Source organism: Pipistrellus kuhlii, unplaced genomic scaffold (assembly GCF_014108245.1).
Source record: "Pipistrellus kuhlii isolate mPipKuh1 unplaced genomic scaffold, mPipKuh1.p scaffold_m20_p_122, whole genome shotgun sequence".
Classification (NCBI taxonomy): domain Eukaryota; kingdom Metazoa; phylum Chordata; class Mammalia; order Chiroptera; family Vespertilionidae; genus Pipistrellus; species Pipistrellus kuhlii.
This window is the reverse complement of record NW_023425430.1, coordinates 371,552-396,131: the sequence shown is the minus strand read 5'-3', so window position 1 is coordinate 396,131 and position 24,580 is coordinate 371,552. Positions and strand designations below refer to the sequence as shown.

General features: G+C 53.9%; 2 protein-coding genes across 7 annotated transcripts in view; one reads left to right on the top strand and one right to left on the bottom strand.

Moving 5' to 3' along the window:
- The first annotated feature begins 1,789 nt into the window (after positions 1 to 1,789).
- Positions 1,790 to 9,672, top strand: GPRC5B (G protein-coupled receptor class C group 5 member B). Its single transcript, XM_036434432.2, has 3 exons — positions 1,790 to 2,804; positions 6,655 to 6,767; positions 8,551 to 9,672. The coding sequence occupies exons 1-3, from the start codon at positions 1,811 to 1,813 to the stop codon at positions 8,593 to 8,595; spliced, it is 1,152 nt and encodes a 383-aa protein (XP_036290325.1). The 5' UTR covers positions 1,790 to 1,810; the 3' UTR covers positions 8,596 to 9,672.
- A 1,011-nt stretch (positions 9,673 to 10,683) lies between these two features.
- The window catches only part of IQCK (IQ motif containing K), a 143,873-nt gene continuing 129,976 nt past the window's right edge, over positions 10,684 to 24,580 (bottom strand). For all 6 annotated transcript variants that reach the window (XM_045580368.1, XM_045580369.1, XM_045580371.1 and 3 more), the window contains one exon: positions 10,684 to 11,400. In XM_045580368.1, the coding sequence (XP_045436324.1) occupies positions 11,327 to 11,400 (74 nt within the window). In that variant the 3' untranslated portion in view covers positions 10,684 to 11,326. The remainder of the gene's footprint in view (positions 11,401 to 24,580) is intronic.

The window sequence follows — 24,580 nt, the reverse complement described above, 5'->3', positions numbered from 1 at the left end:
AGATGGCCCCTGCTCCCACCTCCCTGTAGGTGGGGTGAGGCGGGGTTGCCTCCTGCATGCGCCCTGACCAGGGCCTGGGGAAGAGTCTGTAACCGAGGTACGTGCCCTTGACCAGAATCGAACCCGGGCGCTTCGGTTGGCAGGCCTACGCTCTATCCATTGAGCCAAACTGGCTAGGACTGGCTTGTTTTCTTTTAAATGTGTTGATTTTAAGGACGTGGGAGCCAGTTAAGTAAATACCTACACAGGCAGTGTGTGGACAAGGCCTCAGTGGCTGTGGCCAGAGTGCCGATGTCGGGGGTGCATCCTCGCTGCTGACCTGGGAGTGGGCTGCTGTGTGAGAGCATCTCTGCCAAGCGCCTCCCTGCCACCCGCCCGCTTCCATCTACAGGCGCAGGGCCGGACCCTGCAGCACCAGCTCCTCCTTGGTCAGTGGCATCAACAGTTCACCCCATTTGGGTCTCCCCGCCACGGAAGGTGGAGTTGTTCACGGGGTCCCGGTGGGCACGGAGGGGGCCGATACCCGGCCCCTCAGGGAGGCCCCGGGCTCCTGGAGCTCGGGCAGTGAGCTGGCTGGAGGTGCTTCACAGAGGGGACCGGAGGCTTTGGTGAGGCAGGAGCCTGGCTCCCTTCCAAGCCTGAGCCGTGGTGCGTGGAGGAAGGGGCCTATGACCTCCATTTTCTGGTGCCAGAGATGCTTACCCATGACCTTACCCCGAGGGTCATGGCAGTGTCTGATGGTCTTGGTGTCAGTGCGGGAGGTGGGCTGCTTTGGGCAGCTGGTGGGTGGAGGCCAGTGACAGCCCACAACATGGAATGACCAGGCGTGAAGTGTCAGGAGTCTTCAGGCGGAGAAACCCTGTCTATGCTGACGATCGAGGCGGGCGCTGGCCCTGGAGGCAGGCAGGCAGGGAGGGCAGGGGAGAGGGACCCTGGAGCAGGGTGAACGGGCACGGAGAGATGTGACTGACCAAGAGACAGAAGCTCTGATGGAGAGGAAGGGGAGTGTGGCCACGCCCGGCCTGCAGTGGGGACCTCGGCCCTTGCCGTGGCTCCAAGAAGCGCCCGAGTGGAGGGCAGGAGGGCGGAAGCCCTGGGCTAAGGTGGCTGCTGTGGACTTCGGCTTCTGTGGGGTCCAGAGTGGTGCCAGGGAGCGTCTGTGGGCATCCCTGGGAGAGGCTGGCATGGGATGTGAGATGGGTTCTGGGGAAGCTCTGGAGGGGATGTGAGGGTGGGAACTCAGGATGGAACGGGGAGCTGGTTCATTGGGCTCACGGTCCTGCAGCTGGAGTGCGGGAGGCCTCCGGGAGCTGGCTGTATGGCCCTGGGCAGGTGCCCGCCTCCGGGGAGGAGGGGGTTGTCCCTGGGTAAGGACTGGCTGTGTTGTGTGCGGGCCTGGACCATGTCACCACATGCCAGCTGCTGCCACGAGAGACTGAAGGGCCTGTGGTGGCTGTGCCATGCTGTCTCTTTAAGGTTTCGTTTTACTGCCTGATTTTTGGAGGTCAGATATGGCCTCAAAGTCAAAGACTATGACGATATTCCCGGAAAGGGAGCCTCGCTCTCCCCTCTCCTCCAGGTGCTGGTGATGAGTCAGGCTGTTCCCTGGGCCTGGCCCCGGGTGCATATGGGGCCCGAATCCACCCACCCCAGTACCTGACCCACCCCCGGGGAGAGGGGCGGCAGGCTTGTCCTGAGTGCCCCGAGGCGCCACGTGGGCTGGCGCGGTGCCGGGACTGGGAAGCTTACGAAGCATTGGTGTTTTCCCACCCCCACCCCGCTTTCCTGCTCAGACGCGGTGCCGGAGAGGATGGGAGCGCGCGGGGCGCCGGCCCTGCTCCTGCTGTGTGCGGCGGCCACGGGGGCCACGGAGAACGCCAGCACGACCCGCGGCTGCGGGCTGGGCCTCCTCCCGCAGTACGTGTCCCTGTGCGACCTGGACTCCATCTGGGGCATCGTGGTGGAGGCGGCGGCCGGCGCGGGCGCCCTGATCACGCTGCTGCTGCTGCTCATCCTGCTGGTGCGGCTGCCCTTCATCACGGAGCCGGAGAAGCGGGAGCCGCTGGGCCTGCACTTTCTCTTCCTGCTGGGCACGCTGGGCCTGTTCGGCCTCTCCTTCGCCTTCGTCATCCGCGAGGGCGAGGCGGTGTGCGCGGCGCGCCGCTTCCTGTGGGGCGTGCTGTTCGCGCTCTGCTTCGCCTGCCTGGCGGCGCAGGCCTGGCGCGTGCGGGCGCTGGGGCGGCGCGGCCGCGGCCCGCCGGGCCCGCAGCTGCTGGGCGCCGCGCTCGGCCTGACACTCGTGCAGGTGGTCATCGCGGCCGAGTGGCTGGTGCTGACGGTGCTGCGCGCCGCGCGGCCGGCCTGCGCCTACGAGCCCGCCGACTTCGCGCTGGCGCTGGGCTACGCCGCGGCGCTGCTGGCGGCCGCGCTGGCGCTGGCGCTGCGGGCGCTGTGCGGCGGGGCTGGGCGCTGGCGGCGGCGCGCGGCCGGCCTGCTGCTCACCGCCACGCTCGCCGCGCTCGTCTGGGCCGCCTGGCTCGCCATGTACCTGTACGGCAACGCGCGGCTGCGGCCCAGCGGCGCCTGGCGCGACCCCAGCCAGGCCGTGGCGCTGGTGGCCAGCGGCTGGGTGTTCGTGCTGTGCCACGCCGTCCCCGAGGTGCGCTGCGCGCTGCTGCCCGCGCCGCGCCGCCCCGCGCCCGACCTCTTCGCCGCGCCGCCCCGGGCGTGCGAGCCGGCGCTGGAGGAGGACGCGCCGCCCTGCCTGGACAACAAGGCCTTCGCCTTGGAGGAGCCCGGCGCAGGTAGGCTGGCTGCGGGCGGTGCCTGAGCGGCTCCCCGCCGCCCTGGGGACGGGGGCGGGCAGCTCTGGCAGGTCAGAGCCCACAGCACTGCCCCTGGGTGGAAACTGGCCCAGAGGTGGATTTGTACTTGGAATGGTGCCCTATAAATTGCCCCGTAATTTAATGTAAAAATCCAGGTCTCGGGCTTAGAAAAGCTGGATCAGGCCCCCACCGCCCATCGAGCCAGCAGCAGCTGGCCGCAGCGCCCACCTGCGACCCCAGCGCACAGCTGCTCCTCCCGCAGTGCCCCTGCCCCCTGGCCCAGCCACGCCCTCCATCAGTTAGCATTCATTGCCCTGGCCGGGCATGTGCTGCGGGTGCCAGGTGATGAGGGCAATGCTTGGGCCCTCCCCTCCCTCTGGCATCACGAGTGCAGAAGTTGCCCTCAAGTCAGGTGGCTGGATTCAGCCGCTGTCTCTGCTGCTTCCAGATGTGGAACTTTGTCGTTTCTCTCATCTGTTCTAAAAATAAAAGGTGCTTCGTGGCGCTGCTGTGAGAGGTGCCATGCTGGGGTACCACGCCAAGGGGTCCCACGATGCCTGGCATGGGATGTGATTCTGGCTAGGCTCTCTGAGAGCAGAGCTTGAGGCCAGGCACAGAGAGCTGGCTGGCGTGGTCGGATGGGCATCTCCAGGAGCCCAGAGGGCACAGTGGGCAGGGTGCGCAGAGGCCCCGGAGCCTCTTACTTGGCTCCTCTGGAGCAGGTTCTTCCCCACAGACCTCCGGGCCGCGATAGTAAAGTGTTGCCTGAAATGGGTGTGAGTTCGCACATTCCTTGTTGATCTGTCACGTCAGGCTCTGAAAGCTCTGTTACCCGGGAACACTAGGAGCTTGAAGGTCTCGTCTCCTTGCGGTGAAGTGGGGATGCTAGGACTGCCCGTGTATTTTAGGGTCTTCAAAGGGGGTGGCTAACCTTGGTTGTGTGCACTCATGGACCAGTACCATCCTGTGCATTTTAGTAGCTAATCTTGTTTAATACCTACGGTGACCCCATGAGGTAGTAACTGAGGCAGAGCCGGGGTGTGGACCAGGCAGAATTATTCTTCTCTAGCATGTTGGTGCCCTCATGTCCCTGATGCAGCAGGATGCTCTGTGCATTGAGAAGAAGGGGTTCAGTCCCCTGCCACAGAGATGAAGCCCGCCACTGGTCCAGTTCAACGCTAAGTGCACAGGAGAGCGGGGAGGGGGAAGTGGTTTTCTGGCTCCCATCACATGCATCCCTTCCTGTGGCAATGCAACCGATACATCCGTCCCAGGAAGATCAGAGACCAAGGGAACTGCACCCAGGTCAGGACCAACAGGCACAGGGCGTGGAGGGGTTCCAGAGGTGCCCCTGCCCTCATCTGTTACACCCTGACATGTATCAAAGCCAAGGAACTTGTCTTTTAGTCCCCTTTCTTCCCCAAAGAAAATACTATAGTAGTGTTATTACCCCTTTCTGATGAATAAGTTGAGTAATACTCATGTAGGAGGCTCAGCAAATGGAAATAATAAAAATTGCTCAAAATACCTTGCCCAAAGGCAGTGCCCATCTTGCCAGCCTCTCTCTCTCTCTCTCTCTCTCTCTCTCTCTCTCTCTCTCTCTCTCTCTCTCTCTCACTCACACACACACATACATGATGATGCCGTAGAGCTGTTCTTAACCTAGCTGCACATAAGAGTCCCTTGAGCAGCTTAAAGACGGACTGTCCCTTCCTCTGTAAGTCTCTGGGCCCAGACGTTGTAAGCTCCGAGTGACTGCAAGATGGAAGCAGGTTGAACGCTGGGCTGGGAGTGTGCTTGCCTCACTCAGCACCACGGCCGAGGCCTCTCCTGCCAGTAACTGGGGAGCCACGTGTCTGTTTCCACACGTGATGTAGTTTCTTGTCTCCAGCTGGCGAATGTTGCATGTGTTTCTGGCTTCCTATATAGTGCTGTGCTGTGCAGTGAACAGTCCTGTTTTTCTGTATCTTTCAAATTTATTTGCAGTTGGCATTCAATGTTATATTAGTTTCAGGTGTACAGCTCACTGGTTAGACATTTATATAATTTACTAGGAGCCCAGCACACGAATTTGCGTGGCGCCACCCACCCACCTGCCACTTTGCTTGACACCCGAACCAGATGAAGCCACCATGGCAGGGGCCGAGGCAGAGTGGTTAGGAGCAATCAAACAGGCAGGCGAGTGGTTGGGAGCAATCAGGCAGGCAGGCAGGCAGGCAGGAAGAGCAGTTAGGGGCAATCAGGCAGGCAGGCAGGAAGAGTGCCCAGGCAGCCAAGTGCCCTTGATCAACTAACTCCCTGCAAAAAATAAAATAAAAAATTCCAAGACTGCACCTAAAGTTGCACCAAAGAATCTGTGCCTTGTAGTCTGATACATACTGCCCCCTCTAATCATCGTATGAGAGCCCTATCTCCTCACGTCTTTACCAGCCTTGTATGTTGTCAGACTTTTTAAATAGTCCTGTTTTGCATCAACCCACATGTGTAGCCACTGACATTTCCATGGGACACGCAGGACAGCTCCAGGCAAGCCGTGTCCTCAGGAAGCAAAGAGGCTGAATTGGCATCTGGCTGAGCTGTCTCTGCACCAGGAGCCCTGGCTTTGCCTGCAGGGACACCTGGCCACGCTCCTTTGCTGGTGAGAGCAGCTGTTGTCAGCTGTGGCGCTCACCTCAGCCAGCTTCTACTATAAGGAACCGGCCCCACAGCGGCCCGTCCCAGCTGCAGCGTCCTGTGTCTTGCATTTCACCTGCTGGCCTTTCAGTCCCCCTTCCTGGAAAGCTGCCTTGGCTTTCAGAGGTTGCCTGTGGCTCAGCCTCCCGCAGCCTCTGCTTCCTCATTCTCTTCCCCCAAGGAGGCCCTGACAGGCACCACGCACAGCCTGCTGCTCATGGATAAGTGCCAACAAGGATGAGGCGTGTGAGGGAGAAGGTGAAGACGCTGACGGAGGTAGCACCTCAGGGCACATCTTGGCGGTGTTAGCAGGCTCACCTTTCCAAGAGCAGGAAAGGAAGGAAGTCTTTCTTCCGGGAGGGATTTGGGCTCAGACCGAATTAGGCCTGAGGGCTCTTTAAACCCGCGCCAGTCGCTTCCCAGTGGAAGGCCCTTGGTGGCTTCTGGAGGTGGAGGCAGGGCCATGGGAGGTGGAGGGCAGGGCCATTCATCGCTGGCGCACCGCCAGCACACCAGTGCCTCCAGTCTCTAGCTTTACCTTTTCCAGGACATTAGAGTGGCATCACACAGTGGTAGCCCTCACAGGCGTAGCAATATGCATGAAGTTCCTCTGTGCCATTAGGCTTTTATTAGAAAGGGAGAGAGAATCTCCGAAAGCACACAGCAGGTCAGAAACGGGCTCACCGCCTTGCAGAGGAGAGCCTGACAGCTGTCTCCTTCCAATCTTAGTTCTCTGCCGTCTGGTCCCCGCTCCTCTGGGCCCTGCCTGTCCTGTCACGTGCCTGGTCCGTGCTTTCCCTGCTTCTGGGTGTGGGGCGCAGCCGTGCTGACTGCGTGATGTTGAGCTGGCCACGAGCGGCCTGCTGTAGTGGGTCTGTGGTCCGAAGGGACCTGGAGTGCAGGTGTGTCCTTGTCCCCTGGAGCCTGGCAGGTGGGGAGGGGAGGCCTTGCCTGGCCACCTCAGCAGCTGCAGCCTGGACTCTGCAAACTCCCCCCCTCCCGCCCAGGAGAACAAAGCCCCTCTGTGACTTGTGGGAGTCGGGCTGTGACAAAGGGCCGGGGGGAGGGCTGCGGGCCTGAGCGAGCTGATGCGGGGAAGAACACAAAGCCGGCTCTCTTCCTTGTTTTGGGTGTGTGTGGCTCCTGCCTCTCCCAGCTCTCCGGACAGCAGGGTTCCGCAACAGCAGTTTGGGAAGCAGACCCAGCGCTCCGTTTAGAAGCAATGTGTACCAGCCGACTGAGATGGCTGTGGTGCTGAATGGCGGGACTGTGAGTATCACAACGGACGTTTGGGCAGAAACCTGAGGGGGAGAGACAGGGAGTGGAACAGCTCCCACAGGGACACAGCTCTGCAGGGGTTGCTCAGCCTGCGTAGACAGCAGCTCTAGCAGATGCCGCATGGGAACGCGGCGAGACTTCTGTTTCTCCTCCCCCTCTCCACACACCCAAGCCCCTATAGTGTACCACCTGCACCCAGTGTACCAGCAGCACCCGCTGTACCACCTGCACCCGCTGGTCCACCCGCACCCGCTGTACCACCCGCACCCGCTGTACCACCCGCACCCGCTGTACCACCTGCACCCAGTGTACCACCCGCACCCGCTGAACCACCTGCACCCGCTGTACCACCTGCACCCACTGTTCCACCCGCACCTGGTGCACCACCTGCACCCGCTGTACCACCTGCACCCGCTGGTCCACCCGCACCCGCTGTACCACCCGCACCCGCTGTACCACCTGCATCCGCTGGTCCACCTGCACCCGCTGTACCACCCGCACCTGGTGCAACACCTGCACCCGCTGTACCACCTGCACCCGCTGGTCCACCCGCACCCGCTGTACCACCCGCACCCGCTGTACCACCTGCACCCACTGTTCCACCCGCACCCGGTGCACCACCTGCACCCGCTGTACCACCTGCACCCGCTGGTCCACCCGCACCCGCTGTACCACCCGCACCCGGTGCACCACACGCACCAGGTGTTTTAATGAACCCTGTGTACCACCTGCACCCGCTGTACCACCTGCACCAGGTGTTTTAATGAACCCTGTGTACCACCTACCGATTGCTTCAAGTGTCCCTGTATCTAGGGGCTCTTGTCCCCAGTGAATTCTTGGGTTTCATTATACAGAATGTACCTCTCTTTCCCTGGGAGGTGACTTAGGAAAATCTCAGAATCACAAAGCAGATTTTACTGACACAAAACCTAGTCAGGCCCCTTAGCCCTCCCGCCCTGTGCCAGCTGGGCCCTGGGCCAGCCCCCTCCTGAAGAGTTATCTTGGGAAATGAAGTGATTCTCGTTTCCTCTCCATGAGCACAAAAGCAGGTTAGCTAGCTGGTGCGAAACAGGCTCCCAGCACCATCACTGCCTCTCGCCTGTGAATGGCCTCCTGTTGCTTCTCCATGAACCAGATGCCCTCTCATCCCCACATCGAAGGCCAGTGCAGGCTCTGCTTCCTCCCAGACGCATGCGCCACTGCATGTGCGCATGGGCTGCTTTTCCCCCCGTCAGTGCACGGCGTTTCGGGCTCGGGCTTTGTGTGGGATGTGGTTGGGGCTTGCTGCTCTGGAGCTGGGCTCCTGCCTGTGGGTGCTGTCGGCGTTGCCCTGCGGGTGGGAAAGGCCCCAGACTCCCACACTGCAGCCCTCACCCCTCACTGGGCTGCCCCCCCCCCCCCCCCCCCCGCTGTTATCATTGATATGATTAGAAGGTGGCCCCAGAGGTCAGTCCCACGCCCCCCTGGTCCCTTCAAGAGGGAAGGACACTCTGTCTCAGAAGGTGAAGGGTTTCTGAGTAAGAAAACATTTATTCTGACACGTGACTCAGAGAAAGGAAGGTGGGCTTCCCTAGAACGCAGGGCCCAGCTCGGGAGGAGGCGGGGCCCGGGAGGAGGCGGGGCCCGGGAGGAGGCGGGGCCCGGGAGGAGGCGGGGCCCGGGAGGAGGCGGGGCCCGGGAGGAGGCGGGGCCCGGGAGGAGGCGGGCCGCACACCTTGTGCCAAGGGGATGCTGACTTCTGAACACAGAGCTTCCTGTGTTTCCTTGTTTCCAGATCCCAACTGCACCACCGAGTTACACGGGAAGACACCTCTGGTGAGAGCCGCAGGCGACCTCTGAGGGCTCACCCGCTGTCTCTGGAGGAGTCAGGCACCTCCGGCCGGAGCTCTGGAACCCCAGGCCAGGGCCAGTGTACTGTGAGCCCGCTGCCCGGGAGGCTGTCCTCCCTCACCGCCCCTGCAGCGAAGCTAGCTGCCTGTAGTGTTAGCTCCTCACAAGCAGCAGCAAGCCCGTGCTCCTCCGGGGGCTGGGGCACCACGGCCCGCGGCCTCCTGGAGGTGGCGCCCATGGGGGGCCCACGGGGCTTCCGCCTGCACTTTCGGGGTCAGGAGCAGTTCGGGAGGCTGTGGGTGTGAGTCAAAGGAGAGGCCTGGAGGTGTGTCAGGTGCCGAAGGGGTGCGGTCTGGGAGCGGGGTGACCATGGCAGTCAGAAAGTGGCCATCTGCCACTGCGTTTTCCGGGCCCGAACCCCTGTCCCAGGCAGAGAAGCGAGGCGCTCCCTACCTGGCCTCATTCATTTCAAAGGCTGGCCTGGGGCCTCCAGCTTGAAGCCCGGGGGCAGGGCGGTGGAGGGTGGCACTGCTGCTTGGCATGTGGCGAGCTGGGTGCAGCATGGAGCTTTCTGCAGGTGCGGGGAGTGGTGCATCACTAACTTGGTGCCTGCAAGGTCCATGCAAATGGTTCAAGCCCTCCAAGCCCATTGCCTGTCGTGGCTCCCACCTGTCCCCAGCAATTCCCCCTCCCTCTACCACCCTCCCCCCCCCCCCCCCAATTCCAAGGGCTCAGCACCAGTCCTCACTGCACTGCTAACAATTCTCAGTGAGTCTCAGCTGGCGGCTTGGGGCAGTAACTTGAACCTTTAGAAAACTGGGAAAGGTTAGTATTTGGTGAGGGGAACTGGCCTCTCATAACCAATGTGTCTGAGCTGTGTGTGTTTTAATGAACCTGACTTTTCTCAAGGCTAGTCTCTGCTGCCCACGCCCAGCCCAGGGTCCGGCCGTTCTCAGGACCCCACCCCAGCCCTGTGGCAGGAGCAGCAGGGGCAGTGGGAACTGGGGGTGGGGTGGGTTAGGGGGAGGGAAGGGGCAGTTGCACACAGACCCAGAATTCTCAAAATGTAAAAATCTTCCAACACCTGTGTCCAGGCCACTGGGAGCCGCCTGCGTTTCACATCCTTGTGCCAGGAAATGGTGGCGCAGCCCCGATCCCTGGAGTCCTTCGGAGCCCCGCCCCGACCCGGGACTCAGGACTTGGCCGCAGGGGGTGTGTGCACCCCCCTTCCCTGCGTGCAGGTGCCCAGCATGCCAGGTGAGCTCCGGGCAGCGGCTGCCGGCATGTAACCTTTGACCCTGCTCGTGGAACAGCTTCGTGTCGAGGACTGAGATCTTTTCCCTTCTTTCCTTTAAGCCTCTGACAGTGACTGCTCTGTGCTTTGCTTCCTTCGGGCGCCGGGATGGGCAGGCTGAGCAGACCTGGGCGGAGGTGGGGGAGAGTGCGAGGACTGCCGCTTCCTAGTGGCATCACCGGAAGGTACAGGGGGGTATCTGTGCCGGAGGCACAGCCCATTGCCCCCACAGAGCCAAGCTCAAGTACAAAGTTACATGGCACCTCTTTCTGTTGGGGAAGATCTGAAGAGGGCATCGGTGGTAAAAAGACCCAATCGTAAGCACACTTTCCCACATTCGCTTACAAAGCCACCGTGAACAGCCACGCGTGCCCCCCTAATGTGGAATGGTCCTCAGAGGCTGGTGTCTCCTCTGGAGAGGAAGGGGAGGTCGGCTTGGAGAGCTGGCAGGCGTGCCGGGAAGCTGTGTGCCTAGCGTCTCAGGTCTGTGGTTGGAAGCCTTCTGCTCCGGTCCCTGCAGATGTAGGGTCTCCCAGGTTGGCCAATGCCGAGTAGCACCCCAAACTGAAAGGAGATTGTGGCTTTCGTGGCCTGATGATGCTGTGTATCAATGACAAAGAGCTACAGCTCATTTCTGATAGATAATATGTATTTATTAAATGTACTAATGCGTGTTTTGTAATCCTCCGCTGGCTGACTGACTTATAAGAAAAAAATCATTAAAGAAATTTCAAGACAATCAAGGTGCATTCTACATGACTGTATATAAGTATTACAAATTGAAAAGGTTGTAAAGCATCAGCAGATGGATTTTATTTTCAAAATGCTATTCTTAACACAAAAATAAAGGCTTGACTATTTACATAAGATGTGTGGTAGCTTGTCAAACAACCCAGTACAGCCCCAAGGCTGCCTGTGGCTCTGTGAATGGGAAAATCCTGGTTAATGGCCAAATGAGGGTCATACTCCAGCTTGCCCACTACGTGAGGAGCTTGCCGGTGTGGGGCCGCACCACGGGCCACCTGCCGGGCCTGACTCATCTCGGTGGTGGGAGGTAAGGGCCAGCTCCTGTGGAGAGCATGTGCCAGATAAACGACCACGTGGGGTCAGGAATTATATTTAAATATGGCTCTTTGCCAGGCAGCCAAAGTGGGACACGGGAAACAGGACACTTTACTGCCTGCAGCTGGAGTGTGTTGTACGTTTTAAAGACGATGGTGCAGAACAGTGAGGCGCTGAGGAGATAGGTGGCTGAAAGAATAACATTTAGGGATAATGCAGAAAGACTAGTAAAGCAAGAATTACTTGCATTTGCAAGCGCTGTTTTACGTTTTCTAGCTGTTAAATCTAGTTGGTAAAGAAACACCAACAGAGGAAGCATAACTGGGCTCTGCCTGAACCTGGTTCCTGGTGCTCAGAAGGAAGGTCAAGGACCGCAGGTCGGGACGACAGCAGCCTCTTCCTCCTTCGCCGCCTCCTGCTCCTCCATGGTTTGCTTCACTGCAAAGACACAGAAGAAGAGGTCAGGACTGGCTCTCCGCCTGGACAGACTGGCCATTTGGAAATTGAGAACTGGTGTGTGGAGAAGGCCAGTTTGCCAGCCGCTGGGCTGTCCCCAGGCTGCACATGGGGTCTACGGCCACCCAGGTCAGGTGAGGAGGGCAGTGTGCACTTGCAGGTGGGGGACTGAGGAGGAAGTTTCTCTGAAGATGACAGATTCCAGCTCTGCCTGAACCCTGTGTCACACTCACCCCTCAAACCCCCCCTCCCCAAATTAAAAACTCCAGATAGCTTGGGGTCAGCACAAGGTCAGAAGGGCATCTTTTCAGACTTCCCTGGTCTGGGATCCAGATCATTTACTGAGTCAGAGGAGAGGGAGCTGAACACAGCGTGGATGGTTGTGAGGAACGCAGTCCCAACTGATAGCAGCACCTCCCCCAGGACAGCCCGGCTCCTGGGGAGAGGAGGGAGCCTGGGCTTGTGGCTCAGGGTCAGGTCCTGCGGATGGGAGCGCCTGAGGGCTCTTCTAAGTGAGGCACAGGCCCGCTGGCTTTTGTGGAGCTGGTGGGGCAGAAAGGATGGCCGTTTCCACCGTGCGGGGCAGGGTTTGGGCGAGCCCACTCGGTCCTGGTCCTAGCCTCCCAGTGACTGAGGCCACACGTGGACCCTGACTCACGCAGTGTGGCTGCCAGGTGGGAGCGGCTGGAGCTTAAGTCAGGCAGGCCAGCCCAGCAGCTTCCGGCTCAGGTGACAGGCTGCCCAAGGGAAATGGTTATTCAAAGTCCATTTCCAAATCACTGCCTGTGTGGACTTGCAGTTGCAGCATTTCCATTGGCCCCGCCCCTACTTCCCATCCTGGCCCCCACCTCCCCATCCTGGACACTGCTGGTGTGTAAAAATGCCCAGGTGACAAAGAAGAATTGGAAATGGCATCCCCCAGAGTCGCCTTTGTTTAACAACTAGCAAAATGTGCATACAATGCATTCATTTAGGTGCTCATCACTGCATAAACTCAGACCAGGACACTTCCATACATGGAGCCTGTGCTCTGGGAACATGGAACACTTCAATGTGCATTGTGTCTGGGCAATCCCCATGGAAAGCCTGTTGGCTGACGGGTGAGGAGGCCTGACGGACGCACTGTACACAGCGGGCCTCCCAGGCACACTGGCTGTTTGCAGCTGACTGCGGTGGCCCAGGCCTGGTGGGCAGCATTTGCCAGTTCCCACTGAGGGTGTGGCATGGAGCGGGAAGAGGCCCGGGGGCAGTGTGCAGGTAAACACGGGTACCAGAGGGCTCTCCAAGGGTGGGGCCAGCAACATTTGCATCACTGGGCACGTGGGGGAAAAGCAAACCCCCGACCCACAGTCAGAACCGCTGCGGAGCCCGCTGTGTGCTCCCCGACCTCTGGCGGGCGCTGCAGTCGGACTCTGGCCCCTGGCTGCGCTGAGGAACCTCTGCAGCCTGCTGTGCCCTCTCACGCTCTGCCAGCGTGTGGGCCGGGCCGGGCCGGGCCGCAGGGCTTAGTCGAAGCTCCATGTGTTGCTAATCAGTCTGTTGAGAAACTCAAACCATGGCTGGAGTCCCTTCAAGAAATATGACCCTGCCCTCGCCAGCTTCGCTCAGTGGATAGAGCAGTGATTCTCAGTCTTCCTAATGCCGTGGCCTTTAACACAGCTCCTCATGTGGTGGTGACCCCAACCATAAAATTAGTTTCGTTGCTACTTCATAACTGTAATTTGTTACTGTTATAAACCGTTATGTAAATATCTGTGTTTTCCGATGGTCTTAGGTGACCCCTGTGAAAGGGTCGTTTGACCCCCAAAGGGGTAGCGACCCACAGGTTGAGAACCACTGGGACAGAGCATCATCAGCCTGCAGACTGAAGGATCCCAGGCTCAATTCTGGTCAAGGTCACATGCCTAAGTTGCAGCCTCGATCCCTAGGGGGTATGCAAGAGGCAGCTGGTCAATGAAAAAAAAAAGAAAGAAAAAGAAATATGACCCTAAAGATCCCCCAGCCGTTCAGTTGGTAGCCAGGCCCCCAGCTCCACTAGTGCAGGGGGAGGGGACCGGCTTCGGGGAGTTGGGAGCTCCAGCCTTGGGCTCTCTATCTCCTCAACCCTCCTCGAAGGCAGTCACTCCAAAGTCTGCATTCCAGAATTTTACCCAATTCCTCCCCATGCCTACAACCTTTCTCCCTAGCTACACTTCGGCCCCATCTCTTTCAAATCACAAGCCTGGAGGGAGGGGTTGGCGGGATGCGAGGGACCCTCCTTCAAGCTGTAGTGAAGATATGAACTCAGCCTGTCAAGCCCGCGGCCAGTGGCCGCGCCACCTAAACTCATGGTCGGCAAACTGTGGCTCTCGAACCACATGCAGCTCTTTGGCCCCTTGAGTTTTTAGCCAAGGCCAGCTTACGAGTACCCTAATTAAGTTAATAACAATGTACCTACCTATATAGTCTAAGTTTAAAAATGTGGCTCTCCAAAGAAATTTCAGTCGTTGTCCTGTTGAGATTGGGCTGTGTGGACTAATGAGTTTGCCGACCACTGAAGGGCCTGCCCAGGTGGCTGTGGAGCCTCTCCATGACCCCCACCCCCGCAATCAGTCCGAGTCTGCGCGGTGCAGCCGCTGGAGAGCTGGCCCTCCGTAAGCCAGGCGGGCATCCCCCCAGAGCGTGCCCCACCGCTCCGTGTGGACTAACCACGTGGCTGGCATCAGCGTGGAAGGCACCGGGTGCTGCCCGCTCGCTGGTGAGTGCCTCTTGGGCTCCGTGGACAACCAGCTCCCCTCAGCGCAGCCCTGGCCCGAGGCCGAAGGAAGGTGCTGAGCAGGAGTGGGCCTGGCTGGTTCTGTGTGAGCAGGTCTAACCCCGAGGGACACCCCTAAGCAGGAGCTCTGAAGAAAAGCCAAGAACCATTATCGGAAGTGAATGAGGGACAGGCTCTGGGAGTGTGTGTGTGGGGGGTGGGGGTGGGGGGAGGGGGGTCTCACAGGAATGCTTTGCCAGAACGTGTGCTTTGTAGGCACTGTGGTTTGCAAGTGTACAGCCCTCCCGGAAAAAGAGAAAGAAATGAACGTGGGAGTGACTAGAAGGCAGAAAAAATGAAGCTGTGGTGGGAGGGGGTGTCCCATCAGTGTCAGCAGGAAGCCAGTAGGGAGGGCCCCACACCAAAGCAGACTGTCTGTTAGGCCCAGAGGCAGCAGAGTGCAGCCCTTTCCTCAGGCGTCTTTCTGGCCCTGGGACGTGGTGCAGGGTGACTTTGCTAGAAATGTGAAAACAATGACGTCTCCTCAGTGGTTTCCCCTAGGCTTGGCAGACGCAGCCAGCACAGGGAGGTGCTGGGGGTGGGGCAGCAGCTCCGCCTCACTGCCTGTCCCCTGGGAGGCGGGCACAGTCCGTCCAGAAGGGTGGAGGTGGAGCCTGGCAAGGCCACAGGATAGGAAAGGCCTGCGTGCAGCACACCCTCCTGGCCAGCCTGGGCCTCCACCCGGCACGAGGGGCTGCCTGTGGCTGCAGATGTGGGAGCAAGTTCAGGGGCCACCATTCACATGGTGTTGCCCAGACGTAGCCTTGGCAACAAGGATCAGGCACAAATGCCAATTCCTGGGCCCCCGCCGGGCCTTCAGGGTCCGAATCTCAGGGGGTCCTGAGGGCTACCCCATCTCCCCAGCAGAAATGGGTTGATGGGACAAGTGTGGGAAAGATGGGAAAGAGCCAACCAGCCTCGCCCAGGTCTGAAGATCCGCCCGAGGCTGCGGGAGCCGCCAGGAGAGGCTGCAGGCTCCGCACTCAGCACTGAGCAGCCAGGCCACTCCGCAGCCTCAGCGGGGTGATGCAGGGTGCAGCTGGCCTCAGGGAGCTCAGTCCAGGAGGAGGCGGGAAAATGACTGGGGTTACAGAAACCACAGATCTACACAGAGAACCGCCCCGAAATGCTCATCCATCTCCGGTCACACCCCAACACAGGGGCAGCATCACACTCAGCACAGCAACTTTCCAAAGAAGCCTTCCATTCTAATGTGTTTTGTTACTCTTCAACGGAGAATGTTTTTCACATTTTAGAAAGAGTGGAAGGGAGGGAGGACAGAGAGAGAAACATTGATGTGAGAGAGACACATCTATTGACTGCCTCCTGCCTGCCCCATATTAAACTCGAGACCCCTCAGTCTGTGGGCCGATACTCTAACCACTGGACAAAACTGGTTAGGACAAAACTGCCAACCCATGCTCGTTCCTGTAGATGAGCCTGTTCTGGGCAGTTCACAGAAGTGGAATCACACTCCACGTGGCCTTCTGTCTGCTTCTCCCAGGAGCGGCAGTGCCAGCCTCTCACTTGCTCTGTGGTGTGGCTCTGGGTATGCCTGAGCCCGGCCCCCCTCCACCTCCACCTCAGCCCCTCACTGGCAGCTGTGCCTACCTCAGCCCCGCCCCGGTAGCTGTGCCCAGGGCATGGGGCTCAGCCTCAGAGCCAGTCTCCTCCCTGCAGGAAGGGCACAATAGCTGCTTCTACTTATTAAATCTTCTGCAAAGGTAAGAATAACATGTAGGGTGCCTGGAGCTTAGTAGGCACTCAATGAATTGGAGCTTTCATGATGATCATGATCTCTGCAGACATGCCGATTTACTTGGCAACTAAGGGACAGGCACACAGCTATGCAGGCCGGCATGCCACAGGGCAGGAGCCATCCCAGGCCTCGTCCTCTTAACTGCAACGTCCTTCAGAAGGAGTCACTCCCGGGTGTGATAGGAAAGCCTCGGTCCAGAGCAGCGGTCACAACCTCAAGGACCTCAAGGACCACCAGTGGACCACGGGTTGGCGACCGCTGGTCTAGAACATATGCTTCAAATACACGATCAAACAAAATCTCCATTCAACATCCTATTCTTCAAAATTCTCCTTTCAACACCCCCTTAATTCTCCCGAAGGCTCCTCAAGGGCCAACTACCCAGCCCACCTCCCTCTGCTCCTCACCACCAAATTCTTCCCCTCCGCTCTCCCGACAAAAGCCGAGAACACTCCATTCGCTGCTGCTGCTCTGAGGTCAAACGCTCAAACCAAAGCTGCCTCCGGCGCCAGCAGCAGTTCTCTGAGGCCGGACCAGCAGGCCTCCTGTGCAGCGGCAGGGACACCCAGCAGCTCTGACAGGCCTTCTCTCTCACCAAGGACAACGGGGCCCATCGAGCTGGGAAACTGCAGCTTTGGACCAGGAACTCAGAACCCTGGTTTTGAGCCAGATGAAGCTGCATCAGTGAGAAGAGCCTCAGGGGGGGGGCTGGCTCCCGGGTCCCACAGTGAGGCCACAGCATTAGGGTGCTGCTGACACGGTCGAGGCACATTCCCGCTGAGAGGGGACACGTGGACCGTGCCCTCCAGTTCACAGCCACGTCCTCCCGAAGGCCCATTCACAACCACTGCTCTAAGAGACCCCCTGGAAGAAAGATCTCCTCTTGTTTTTCTTTCTTTTCAAACATATTTTTTACAGAGAGGAAGGGGGAAGGATAGGGAGTTAGAAACATCGATGAGAGAGAAACATCCATCAGCCGCCTACTGCACACCCCCACTGGGGATGTGCCTGCAACCAAGGTACATGCCCTTGACCGTAATGGAACCCAGGACCCTTCAGTCTACAGGCCTACGCTCTAACCACTGAGCCAAAGAGGTTAGGGCTCTTGTTTTTCTTTACAGTCATCATCCACTCTGTACCCGGGATCTGTTTAATGCCATACAAGGCATTTAATCCTATTTAATCCCCACAGGAACCCCAGCCACACCCATGTGACCAGGGAGTGACAGACCTCGAGGTCTAGCAGCTCACCCAAGACCAGGACTCCCTCCCTTTCAGTCAGACCCCAAAGTCAGTGTCCTCTTCTGTTTTTTAATCTTTACCCGAGGATATGTTTATTGATATTCTGAGCCACCTGGCCGAGCCAAATGCCAATATTCTTTTTTTCTTTTAATCCTCACCCAAGGATATTTTCCCACTGATTTCTAGAGAGAGTGGAAGGGAGGTAGGAGGGGGAGAGAGAGAAAGAGAGAAACATCAAACTGACAGAAACACTACTATTGGCTGCCTCCCACACCCATCCCTACCAGGACTAGGGAATCTGCCCCGAGGAACGAGTCCTTGACTGGAAATTGAACCCATGACTCTTCAGTCGGCAGGGCTATGCTCTAACCACTTAGCAAACCAGCCATGGCACCAGGCACATTTTCTAAATATCTTTATTGTTGAGAGTATTACAGATGTCCTTCTTCCCTTTCCCCCATTGTCCTCCACCCAGATCCCACCTCACCCCAGGCCTTCACCACCCTGTTGTCTGTGTATATACATAATTATGCATATACTAGTATGCATATAAGATCTTTGATTAATCTCTCCCCACACCCTTTCCCCCTTCCCTCTGAAGTTCATTAGTCTGTTCCATGTTTTCATGCATCTGATTGTATTTTAGTAATCAGTTTATTTTGTTCATTAGATTCTTGTTCATTTATTTTGATTTTTAGATTCAATTCTTGATAGATATTTATATATTGTCATTTTATTGTTCATATTATTGATCATTTTCTTTTTTTTTTCTCTTCCTAAAGAACACCCTTCAAGCCCTAGCCGGTTTGGTTCAGTGGACAGAGTGTTGGCCTGTGAACTGAAGGGTACCAAGTTCAATTCTGGTCAATGGCACGTGCTTGGGTTGCAGGCTTAATCCCCAGGGTGGGGCATGCAGGAGGCAGCTAACCAATGATTCTCTTTCATCATTGATGTTTCTATTTCCTTCTCCCTTTTCCTCCTCTCTGAAATCAATCTATATATATAAAAACTTAAGCGACCAGTCAACTGAACAACTGGAACCACTGGTTGACTGGTTGCTATGATGTGCACTGACCACCAGGGTGCAGACGCTTAATGCAGGAGCTGCTCTCTGATAGTGTGTTCCCACAGCCAACATCCTGTGGCTGGTCAACATCCCGCAGTTCCTCCCTGATCGCTGGCCAGGGAGCACACCCATGCACAAATTCATGCACCAGACCTCTAGTAAAAATACATTTTTTTTTAAAAAGAGAAAGATACAACTGTTTAATTGAACCAACATTAAAAAAAAAATACCCTTCAACATTTTATGTAATGTTGGTTTGGTGGTGGTGAACTCCTCTAACTTTATCTTGTCTGTGAAGCTCTTTATCTGCCCTTCAATTCTGAATGATAACATTGCTGGGTAGAGTAATCTTGGTTGTAGGTTCTTGCTTTTCATCACTTTGAATATTTCTTGCCACTCCCTTCTTGCCTGCAAGGTTTCTGCTGAAAAATAAACTGACAGTCCTATGGGAGCTCCTTATAGGTAACTAACTGCTTTTCTCCTGCTGCTTGTAAGATTCTCTCTTTGTTTTTAATCAGCTTAACAATAACCCACAACCTTCGGACCAACTAGATTCTCTCTTTGTTTTTAAACTTTGGCATTTTAATTATGTCTTGGTGTGGGCCTCTTTGGGTTCCTCTTGTTTGGGATTCTCTGTGCTTCCTGGACTTGTAAGTCTATTTCTTTCAACAGGTGGGGGAAGCTTTCTGTCATTATTTCTTTAAATAGGTTTTCAGTATCTCGCTCTCTCTCTTCTCCTTCTGGAACACCCATAATGGAAGTGTTGGTACACTTGAAGCTCAGAGGCTCCTTACATTATCTTCATATTTTTGGATTCTTTTCCCTTTTGCTCTTCTTATTGGGTGTTTTTGTTTCCTTATATTCCAAATTGTTTATCTGATTCTTGGAATCCTCTACTCTACTGTTGATTCCCTGTAAATTATTCTTTTTTCAGTTAGTGTATGCTTAATTTCTGACTGGTCCTTTTTCACCTATTTTAAATTCTCACTAAGATCCTTGAAAGACTCTTAATGAAGCTCTCATTAAAATCCTTTAGCAACCTTATAACCATAGTTTTGAACTCTATATCTAGCAATTTGCTTGCTTCCATTTCATTTATTTATTTCTGGAGATTTCTTCTGTTCTTTCAGTTGTGACATGATACTCTGTCTCCATATTTTGGCTGCTTCCCTGTGTTTTTTATTATGTATTGGGTAGAGCTGCTCTGTCTTCTGGAATTGTCAGAGTGGCCTTGTGTAGTAGGTGTTCTGCAGGGCCCAGTAGCTCAGCCTCCCCAGTCACCTGAGCTGGACACTCTAGGTGCACCTCTGTGTGGGCTGTGCTCACAGACTTGCTGTAGTTGAGCCTTGGTTGCTGTTGGTGTCATCGGGAGGAGTTGACCTCCAGGCCAAAGGGCTGTAAGAACCAGTTGTGCCTACAGTGAAGAGCTGCTGTGCAGGTGACACCCTATGGAGCAGGAATTGCTTCAATGGGCCTTTGATGCTCACTGAGTCTTCCCCTTGAGTGTGTCCCTGTGGATGTGGAGAGTTGTAATCTGGTGTGGTCTGACACTGACCACCAGGTACACTGGGACTGGGGCCTTCCAGGAGGTGCAAAGTCAGACACTGCATTGCTACAGTGTGATCTGCTGATAGCTGTACTTGTATCGGGCTTGAAAGTGCCCAAGTGAGGCCAAGCTGTGAATAAGGCAGGCTGGTGATAGTGCCGGGTCTTGGGCCTTTTATTGGTAGGTTTTAAACAAGCAGTATCATGGTAACCCCAGATACTGCTTGTTTAAAATATTTTAGCAAGTATGAAGCCTGAGCCAGGACAGGCTATTAATATGGAAAAACTGGTGCAAACAGCTTAGGTGGGGCTTCAAGACAGATGAGGTGGGGTCTCAGGGAATCACCAAGGTGGAAGGGACAGTGTGAGCCAGGCTTATGAAATCTCATATATGGCTGCCAGTCAGCTCTGCCACATGACAAGTCCCGGCATAGAAACAATGACCCCTGCAAACACCACTGTCTGGGAGAAAGCCATCCCCTAGTTGCTTCCCCGATGCCAGACCATCCAATTCTTTCCTGCATGTCCTGAACCACCCAAAGCTGCTGCCTGATGCTGGAGCTCAGAGGAGGTAGAACTTTGTAGGTTCATGTGCCAGCCCTTTAAGAAGGACTGCCTGAGTCTCGAACAGCTCCGTGTCACTCAGCCACAATCCCTGCTGGTTTGAGTGATGGGGGCTTCTCTTCACAGATCTGGAATCCTGAATATCCTCTACCGCCATGATCTGCCTTCCGATTAAAAACATGCCACACATAGGTGTTAGACCAGCTCCTCCTACCAGTCTCAGTGTGCTTTCTTCTTTACTTTTCTAGTTGTAAGATTTCCATTCAGGCAGCTTTCAGGTGGTTCTGAATGATGGTTGTTCTGAATATTAGTTGTAATTTTGATGTGGTTGTGGGAGGCAATGAGTACTGGTGTTTATCTATGCCACCATCTTGGTTCTCAAAACTAATGTTCTTAATAACAACATATATTAACTGTATGTTTAACCTTTACATGACTAATAATAGTTAACATTGATTGGTCACTTATTATGATGAGTCAGGAACTATTCCAAGTAATTTAATCCTCACAAAACTTGATGGTTGGTCACTAATATTAGCATTTCCATTTTATTATAAACTGAGTCATGGAGAGGTTAACCAACCGTACAGGTTTCACAGTTAGTAAGTGAGAAACTTAATCAAATATGGCTCATGACCCTTCCAGAAGTTTGTAGATTTATCTAGATCCTATGAAAGCATTCTGCATCTATCCATCTGTAAAGAAAAATGCTGAGCAATCAAACAAAGTAATAAAGCTAACGCATTTGGAGGCAGCCATTTATAGAAACTTAAATTCTAACTTTTGGGGCAGATAATTTATAGAAGGACATCATCTTTCTTTTTACTTTTTAATTTCAGCCAAGTAGTAGGGGATCTTTAAGCATTTCAACAGAAGGTATGCCTTAGCTGTGAAAAGTTTTAAGTGAAAAGACATGTATGAAAGTTGATGTCATAGAATATCCCCACCACTGGCAAGTCTTAAAAACATAACGGATGGAAGTAATAGCAAGGCATGAAATGACTAGACGTATTTGATTCCATTTTTAATTTCTCTTGCAGGTTATAATGGAAAATGTATGAGAGAAAAATTAAAATAGAAGTGACACCTTCAATTTACAGATTATTTCTTCTTAAGGAGCCATGGTATTATCAAAGCAATGATTTTATTTCTAATTAATTATCCCTGAGACATAATCATTCTCATTTCACAGTAGGGAAAATTAAGAACAAAGGTTAGGCCACCCAAAGAAAGTTCCAAAATTGGTTGGTGACATGACCTGTAAATTGGTAAAATGTTTTTGAATGACAATATGGTGGTCACTGTGTACACTTAATAAGTTCATGTTCTTTGACCAGCAATTCCCTTTCTATGAATTTATCCTACAGAAATAGTTCTATAAATAACCAAGAGCATATCTACAAAATGATGAGAGAGATTTATATATATTGACATGAAAAGATGTCACTGATATATTGCCAAGTGAAGAAAAAAGGAAGTTACAGTAACTATATGTAATATAGTTGTATGTTTATAAATATAGTGAGGCAAATTTACAATAGTTTACAGTTGTTCATATGGAAAATAATATAATAACTAGCAAATAATAATACAAGAATAAACTGTTTTACATACTCACAACTCTAAGCCTACTTGTGCCCCACCTTGTGAGTGTAAATACACTTAAAAGTTTTTTTAAATAAATCTTTATTGTTCAGATTGTTACAATTGTTTCTCCTTTCCCCCCGCCTCCCCATAGCTCCCTTCCACCCAGTTCCCACCCTACTCTCTGCCCTTACCTCCTCCCCGCATTGTCCTCATTCATAGGTGTACGATTTTAGTCCAGTCTCTTCCTGCACCCCCACACTACTTTCCCCCTGAAAATTATCAATCCACTCCCTTTCTTTGCCCCTGATTCTATTATATTCACCAGTTTATTCTGTTCTTCAGATTTTTAATTCACTTGATTTTTAGATTCACTTGTTGATATATATGTATTTGTTGATCATAATTTTTATCTTTACTTTTTTCTTCTTCTTCCTCTTCTTAAAGAATATCTTTCAGCATTTCATATAATACTGGTTTGATGGTAATTAACTCCGTTAGCTTTTTCTTATCTGTGAAGCTCTTTATCTGACCTTCAATTTTGAATGATAACTTTGCTGTGTAGAGTAATCTTGGTTGTAGGTTCTTGCTTTTCATCACTTTGAATATTTCTTGCCACTCCCGTCTGGCCTGCATAGTTTCTGTTGAGAAATCAGCTGATAATCGTATGGGTGCTTCCTTATAGGTAACTAACTGTTCTTCTCTTGCTGCTTGTAAGATTCTCTCTTTGTCTTTGGTCCTTGCCATTTTAATCATGATGTGTCTTGGTGTGGTCCTCTTTGGATTTCTTTTGTTTGGGGTTCTGTGCACTTCCTGGACTTGTAAGTCTATTTCTTTCACTGTGTAGGGGAAGTTTTCTGACATTATTTCTTCAAATAGGTTTTCAGTATCTTGCTCTCTCTCTTCTTCTGGCACCCCCATAATTCTGATGTTGGTATGCTTGAAGTTGTCCCAGAGGCTCCTTACACTACCTTCAACTTTCTGGATTCTCTTCTCTTCTTGCTTCTGTGGAAGAGTGTCCTTTGCCTCTTCATATCCCAAATCTTTGACTTGATTCTTGTGTTCCTCTAGTCTGCTGTTGGGTCTCTGTATAATATTTTTTATTTCAGTCAGTGTATGTTTAATTTCTAGTTGGCCCTTTTTCATATCCTTGAGGGTTTCATTAAATTTATCAGCCTTTTCTAGAAAATTCTTGAAAAACCTTATAACCGTGGTTTTGAACTCTATATCCAGTCTTTTGTTCTCCATTTCTTTTGTTTGAGATCTGTTTCCTTGTCTCAGCATTTTTGCTGCTTCCCTGAGTTGGTAGGGTGGTTTTGTGTGCTGGGTGTCCTTTATGGCCCAGTGGGTCAGCCTCCCCTGTTACTTGAGATAGACATACTTGGTGCTCCTCTTTGTGGACTGTGTGTACAGCCTTGTTGTAGTTAAGTCTTGATTGTTGTTGGTATCACTGGGAAGAATTGACCTCCAGGTCATTTGGATGTGAGTATCAACTGGGTCTATGCCATGATGCCTTCTGTATTGGACATAGTTTTATAGGATTAGACTTGGAAAACTGCAAAAGCCTCTATGCTCAGCTTGGATGGGGCAGAGTCTCAGGGCTGAGCTGACAGTTTTGGCTTCCCTCCAGCCCTGCCCTTATGCACGCACCTCAGATCTCTGCCTTCCAGATATCCTGAGTTTCTACCTAACAGTCCAGATCCCCTTGTAAGAGTGTGGGTTCCCCAGGGGCTCTCCCAGAACTGGATTGAGTCTCTGTATAATATTTTTAATCCTAGTGCAGTTGGGACTAGGATTTAGTACAGTCTGGAGCTTCTGCTCCTTCCGCTATGGAGAGGCCATGGCAACTTTTGCATTCAGACCTCTCTGCACACACTCACTCGCACGCTGTGGCTCCCAGCTCCCCCAAGTCTCCCAGTCTCTGAGTCTCCAGATGCCTTTCTCTATAGTCTAGACTCCACCCATATGAGCCTGGGTCCACAGGGTTTCGGCCAGGGTTGGGGTTCAGTGCAGTCAGGGGCTTCCTTTCCCCTCCCTCAGCCAGGCACTCGGCCTCCCTTCCTCTCTGAGCTCACATCTCCCTACCTCAGCACTTGTGGCTCCCCTGATCTGTGAGCCTCTCTCCTTTTTTCTAGTTGTAGATTTCCCACCCAGCCAGCTTTCCTGTGGTTTTGGATGATGTCCGTTCTGTCTTTTAGTTGTTGTTTTGAAATTGTTGTGCAAGGCGGCAGCTTCGGTACTTACCTAGGCCGCCATCTTGATTTCCAGAGAAGGGATGTAGTTTTTCTAAATATACTTCTATGTTGGTGAATGGGTGGAGAAATGCCATGAGCTGACAGTGGGTGTCTCTGGAAAATAAGTCACTGAGTAGCTGACTGCTGTTAGACAATAGAGCATGTGTGTTAGTCACTTGCGGTACAGTGAATGCCCAAATCCCGTCCCAAGCCCCGGACCATGTGTTCTGAGCCCAGCGTCCTGTTTGTGGTGAAGTCCTTGCTGTTCCTAATCCCTCCATGGGCAGGAAACTTGGGAGGGAAGGTCCTTATCCTTCACTTGCCCTGGCTTCCTGTCCAAAGAAACATCTCCCAGGAACATGGCGGTAGATCCC

What these genes read in the sequence shown, in the direction of transcription:
- GPRC5B (XM_036434432.2), top strand. Translation starts at nt 1,811, where the DNA reads ATGGGAGCGCGCGGGGCGCCGGCCCTGCTCCTGCTGTGTGCGGCGGCC. An exon ending in CTTGGAGGAGCCCGGCGCAG is followed by an intron (nt 2,805 to 6,654) that starts GTAGGCTGGCTG and finishes TGCCTCTCCCAG; the next exon opens with CTCTCCGGACAGCAGGGTTC. An exon ending in TGGTGCTGAATGGCGGGACT is followed by an intron (nt 6,768 to 8,550) that starts GTGAGTATCACA and finishes CCTTGTTTCCAG; the next exon opens with ATCCCAACTGCACCACCGAG.